This window comes from Pygoscelis adeliae, unplaced genomic scaffold, assembly GCF_000699105.1.
Source record: "Pygoscelis adeliae isolate BGI_AS28 unplaced genomic scaffold, ASM69910v1 Scaffold318, whole genome shotgun sequence".
NCBI lineage: Eukaryota > Metazoa > Chordata > Aves > Sphenisciformes > Spheniscidae > Pygoscelis > Pygoscelis adeliae.
Genome location: NW_008825430.1, coordinates 2,592,766 through 2,598,961, shown reverse-complemented (window position 1 = coordinate 2,598,961; position 6,196 = coordinate 2,592,766). Strand labels below are relative to the sequence as shown.

At 40.0% G+C, this 6,196-nt stretch overlaps 1 protein-coding gene across 1 annotated transcript; it reads left to right on the top strand.

The window, feature by feature from the left end:
* Positions 1-54: 54 nt before the first annotated feature.
* On the top strand, positions 55-5,375 carry LOC103922743 (chromosome unknown open reading frame, human C15orf48). The gene is made up of 5 exons (XM_009330934.1): positions 55-138; positions 262-322; positions 631-719; positions 1,535-1,595; positions 2,274-5,375. The coding sequence occupies exons 2-5, from the start codon at positions 281-283 to the stop codon at positions 2,340-2,342; spliced, it is 261 nt and encodes an 86-aa protein (XP_009329209.1). The 5' UTR covers positions 55-138; positions 262-280; the 3' UTR covers positions 2,343-5,375.
* Positions 5,376-6,196: the final 821 nt, after the last annotated feature.

The following is a 6,196-nucleotide window of genomic DNA, read 5'->3' as shown; positions in this document are numbered from 1 at the left end:
CGGGCGGCCGTCCCGCCTACGTGCCTTGGGGCGCAGCCAAGGTTTGCGGGCGTTGCTGGGCGTATATAAGGCGGAGAGCACGCTCCCCCGGCGCTGGTGCCCTTCGGCAGCGCTGCCGGTCCTCCTCCGCCCTGCCAGGTAACGGAGGCGGCGTGCCCTCTCTCCCGGGACCGAGGTTTCGCAGCCGGGGGGGGGGGGGGGGTCCCGCAGACCGGGGAGGTCCCGGCTCGGGGCGCGGTAACAGGGAGCCGTTTGTTCCAGGTCCGCAGCCGCAGCGAGGATGAGCACGAGCTTCTTCCAAATACTAAAAGCAAAAAAAGAAGTAAGTTTGCCAGGGACGTTGGTTCTGCGATAACCCCCTTCGGCGAGGGGATGCCGGCTGGCTCGAGCAGGTGCACGGGGGTTGCCATTTAATAACGAGCACCTTATAGAGGGTATCGCGATAGCAAGGGATGCGTGTAAGGTGAAATTCGTGCGTTGAAAGTGAGGTGGTGCGAATAGTAACACAGAGGTAATACACCTTAACAGGTAATCACGCCTTAATTCCTTGTAACTCTCACTCCCCCTATCCGTGGCTCTGCAGCCAGGACACTAGGTCTGAAACTCTTTTCTCCATTTTATGTCTTTCAGCTCATTCCCCTGGTTGGAGTCGTGTCCTTCGCAGCAGTTGGGGCGCTCTCTTTTTCTGCCTATTCCCTATTCAGCAAATCCGATGTGATGTAAGCAAAATACTTATTGCTTAGAGTTTACCCTAACCTTCTTTGTTCAACAGAGGTATTTGGCTACCATGTTTTGCACCGAAGGGGGGAAAAAAAAAAAATCCATGTCGATGTTCCAGACTGCTAGTAACAACTAAGATATCTGCAGATTGTAAATACTGAAGAAATTAATTAGTTTGGAGCGTAGTCCAAATTATTTCCTAACTTTTGATTTAACAGATTACATTTTACATTTTTTCTTTGCTTTAGGTGTAATAGGTTTTAAATGTTCTTATGAAGAATTTCAAATAATCAGATAGGTAGATGACATGCAGATACGTTGCAACCAGGCTATTGACTTTATATACAAGTCAAGTTATATACGAGTCACATTATCAAATGTGAACTTACAAGAAGTTAATATTTTAATGGCTTGTCTAATAATTGGAGCTAAGTCCTGTACTCTTTAAGCTTTTGGGAATTTTTATATTTACTTCAAAGTGATTGGAATGGGCATTTTAGCTGTCAGGGTAAGAATCCCCTTACTTTGTGTCTTTATTCAGTTTTGATTTTTCAGCTTGCTTCCCTTATGATAACACGTTATACTTGAACAATGTTGGCTTGTTTGGTGCTTTGGAAGCTGCAAATAAAGCAAGCCATCGTTGATTCCTACCCAGAATTTAAAACAGAAATGCCCAAACCTGTAAACTTGTGTTTTGGGGAACTACTTACTTGGATGAACAGTTCTACTGACGATAGACTGCTCATATAAGAAAAATGTGAGCAAGATCACACCCTAAAACATGGTACCTGTTTTGCTTTATCTTCTCTGAAAGCATTAACAAGAGTGGCAATCCAGAACCGTGGGAAACTGTCGATCCTACCAAGCCTCAGAAGGTAATTTGTACAAATAATAGTACAAATAGCATATATTTCCAACACGATGAATAACTTCATTTAAATGTGTGAGAACTAGCAAAATATTAATGAGGAAACAAAGGTAAAGCTGACATACATCTATTTAAAAGTGGAACTAACTGCTTAATACATTACTTTATGTAAAGTATCTTCCCTGTATTACTTAATGATAGGGATTCAGCTATTACGTTCCAGGTCTGATCCTGAATTTATGGCATACTTCTGGTCGGTGTTTTCCCCCCCATCCAACATCCATTTACTCAATTCCATCAGTTACAGTGGAAATTTGGAATATGGAGGAAATGCTGTTTACCCTTGCCTTGTTCCTGAATTACAAAATTGACCAAGAATGTTTGAGTACTGCAGCCTGAAGGGGGGAAAAAAAAAAAAAAAATCTTAGTTTAGTGGAGCATCTAGGATAAGGAAAAATAAAATTATTTGGCATTATTATTTAATATCCAAGTGATTTTGTTCAACAAATTATTAAATGTGTCATCAGTTGCTATTGTTGCTTACTTCTGAAAGGAAAAGGTAAAGCTACTAGAAATGCTTCTTCACCGATAAGTTGATGTATGATATGGGGAGGGGTGGGGGTGGAGTAAATGCTCACTGGGATTTTGCTAATTTCTTTCACATTTTCCTTTGAATTTCTTCCAGCTATTAACAATCAATCAGAAATGGAAACCTGTAGAAGAGCTGGAAAGTGTCAGAAAGCTTACGAAGTGACAAGTTTCTGTTGCCTCAAAAAGGTACCCTATGAATCTAGTGGAATCACTTCTGCACAAACTTGACTACCGAAATCAGTGTGCGGAAATGCTTCTGCTACGTTTTTAGGGTCTCCCTACATTTTTTGGACTCTGGATGAGGAGTTTCATGTTGCCTTAGAAGTTGGCATACAGCATCCACACAGTCCAAAAATCTGTCTCAAATACTCATTTTCAGTAGGCATTTGATGTCACATGTTGAATATTCAGATGGTAATTATAGATGGAAAAAGCCTTCACACTTTTTGTAGAATTTTTGTTTTTCTCAAAATGCATTAAATTTGTAACTTCATATATTTTTAATAAAACATATTTTAAATTTTTACAACATTCCATGTAAACTCCATAAATGGAGATTACCCAAAAGTCCTTCTAAATTGGGATTCCTGGTCTGCTCTATACTGTATTTCAGTGCTGTATACAAACCAAATAGTCGTCATAGCCAGAGGATGTCTTTGTATGGCAACACACGTGATCATCAAGTATACTTGCATTCATTTGCTACATTAGATGTGGTGACAATTTTAGTCAAAACTAATGTTCTGCTGCTAATACTAAAACTTACACATGCGCTCACCTTAACCCGCTGAGGAGTCCAATAGGTTATTTAAGGGTATACTTGAGACTGCAGGATTAGAACATAAGAATTAAGCATGGCTAAAGGGAATTGGAAATAAGATTATTTCTGTTGTGTTTAAATATTGTTCGTGTTTAAATTTACAAAAAGTAACTAGAATTAGGAAACTTACATTATCCAAAACTAATTACATAATGTTAATGCCTCCTTTTTGTGCAAGGTGGTTCATGTGCAAGCTCAAATGCACTGCGCAGCTGTTAATATTTTTAAACATTTCTAGATACATGCTATTAGGGACATCTGCTTTAACAAAGAGGAAATAACAGGTTAAAATTAGGAACGACTCTATGAAGAGACAGTTTCTCTTCAAGCATCTGTGTGTTTTCTTATGGGTTGGCCAGGGAAAGAATGCGGTGGGTAGACCCCCAGTAAATTAATGAGGCAATGTATGTATCCAAGGGTAGAACAGTCTTTTGTGGGTGTTGCTGTATGTGTCCCCTTCCAAGCAGTTTCACAATATATTACACAGTTTCTTTTACGATAAATGTTCAGAATGCATATTACTTTCTGTGAGGAAGAAAGCAAAAGTGAAACAACTGCTAGTTGGAGAAAGTCCCCGTAAGTGAGTAATAGTGAAGTGCTTTAGGTTACTCTGCTGCAGCAAAGACAAAACTTAGGTTAGTAAAGCTGTCTCCCGAACTTTAAGGTAGCTTGGCTTCAGAAGTTTTATGTTTTCTTCAGATTTATTGATGCTGAGGGGAAAAAAAAAAGTTAAAATGTTATTTTATCCCATACTTGTGTGCAGCTGCAGCGTAAATATTTTTTTATCAAGTAAGGGTGACTCAGCAGCATTTATGTTTAAGAGTGATAGCTTTCATTTTAAGGAATTACATTACAAGATGATTTGATAGCATATAACCACAAAAATCCAGTGCTCTGAGGAATACAAATTTTAAGTATTTTAATAGAGAAATATCTTAAAATATTTTCTGTAAGTTATTCTGTATTTCCGTATTTTTACTGGACTGTGTCAAACAAAACAAAAAGTGCTGTGCTCTGAGTTGATGCATGAATTAAATGAGTTTGTTCTTCAGTAAATCACTTGTATGGTCTGTAAATACTGTGACCTAAGTATCTGTCAACATTAGGGAAATAAGTGTAAGTCATTTTTATGTAGTTTTTGTACTTAACTACTTTTCAGTGGTGTCTTCCAGTAGCGCATTAAACACTGACTGCCCTCAGTCACAGGTTGTATCTTCTCTCATCCTGTGCTGAAGCATAATAGCAAAGGTAATAGAATGTTTTGCTTTGTTAGCTCCTCTTTTTTCTTTTAATATAGATTAGCGGGGAGGATTTTCACATAATGTGAGAAATCAAAATATTTTTCTGTGCTTCAAAAAGATTGAGTATTGTTAAAGTTCTTGGGACAGTTTTGTGTGTTCTCAGACTGTCCCTAAAAATATTCTGTCTCCTGCACAGATGAGTGGGTTTTTTTCTTATAAGTAGAGCACACCAAGAGTAATTACTGTATCTTCCCCCCTCAACCACTCAACATAAACCTATAAAGCAATACACAATTTATTTCCTTGTTCTACAAACATCACAGTTAAGACAGTAAAGATTTAATTGGCTGAGTTTTATGAGCTGACTTTTATGAGACTGACTTCCATGTCCTATGTTATGCAAACCCATGACTTTTTATTCTATGGACAATTTAGAGGCTGTTGAAATAATTTAACAAGTTCCTCCCTTCTCTCCATTCTGTTCTCTCCATTTTGTCTCCTACTCCATTCTGTTCTTAGTTTTGGTTTGTGTGTTTGTTTTTTTAAACTACCACTATCTTTCCTCACCCTGTCTAGTACTTTTCCATGGAACTATATCACTTCCAACTTTCATATTAATTACAAAGTTTAATTAAAATGTTCACTGCTTGTTAGATTTTTCAAATATAGATTAGAAACCACTAGAAATGTTTTTTAATGGATCTAATCACCATTAGAAATGAATCATTAAAATCTACGGTCATGCTTTTGTAACTGCAGGTGGCTGATAAGTAGTTTATTTGTAAATAGTTTTCTGGAAGAATATAAGGTTGCTTTCTGCAGTATACATGCAGTTATTAATTAATTACTAATTTTTGTTACTACAATAGTACTTAAAGGCCTTAACCACAACAATACAAGATCTGCGGTTATCCGAGGGCTGTGTTGAGCTTTTCATTTGGCTTTCTTTGCGTTTGATGCTCCGGTGTCAGCATTTCTCTGTCTGATGTCCCCTACCCCCTGCATTTCTCTACCGCAAGATGCTATTAGTGTAGCACTGTAATACCTAGTTACTTCATTGGCGCGTGTTGTTTCTGTAGAAAATAGTAACTTACAGAGGGGCCTGATGCAATCATTAAAGGAAATTGTTCATCCTGCAGTTGTCATCTGTCTCAGTGCAGAGGGTTATGGTCCCTAGGACTAGCTGTAGAAAACAAACACGAGTAAGGGGAATGATTCACTGGATCTGGCCACTGTTCAGTGTTGGACATTTCCCAAAAAAGCTTTCAGATTAAACAAACATGGCCATGCTACTCAGCACAGTTTTAATTCGCTGTGCGAAGTCTTCGCAGTGCAGCACATCCCTGCCATATGGGGAGCACACAAGATAACGAGATCACCTAAACGTGTGTCGTGGTTTAACCTCAGTTGGCAACTGAGCACCGCGCAGCCGCTCGCTCCCTGAAATGGAAATAAAAAAGCCTTAGCGAGGAAATGGACTCGGGGCACAGCGGTTGGACTAAGTAACTGCTGACCTTCAGGTGCTGATGTGAACGGAGAGCCGGCACGTTGTTTGCTGAAAGCTATCTCCCATCGTGAAACGGCCGTCGCTGCTAATTGCACCCTTCAAAGGAAGTCCAAGGAGCGAGCGGACGCCCAGTCCAACGAGACGTTCTCCTGCGGCGCCTCACCCCGATCGAAGGTCACACACTTTTACAGCACACTTCACGGAGGCTGTACCAACCCTGTTTATGCTGTACCTTGACCTGACGACCGAAGGATTTTGGTTTAATTAGCTTTTATTTTTAGATAACCTTGTTACGTGTACATTCTGGCCAGAGCTGTTAATGGGGATGTAGTGTCCTTCTGCGGGGCTCACAAGGGACGTGCAGCCCCTGTAAGGGCCCCTCGTACAACACGGAGAGCCCCGGGGCCTGTGGCAAATTACGCCATTAAGAGTGAAGAGCCCCCCCCCCC

Coding starts and splice junctions, on each gene's coding strand:
- LOC103922743 (XM_009330934.1), top strand. CDS start 281: ATGAGCACGAGCTTCTTCCAAATACTAAAAGCAAAAAAAGAA. Junction 323..630: donor TACTAAAAGCAAAAAAAGAA/GTAAGTTTGCCA, acceptor TATGTCTTTCAG/CTCATTCCCCTGGTTGGAGT. Junction 720..1,534: donor TTCAGCAAATCCGATGTGAT/GTAAGCAAAATA, acceptor CTTCTCTGAAAG/CATTAACAAGAGTGGCAATC.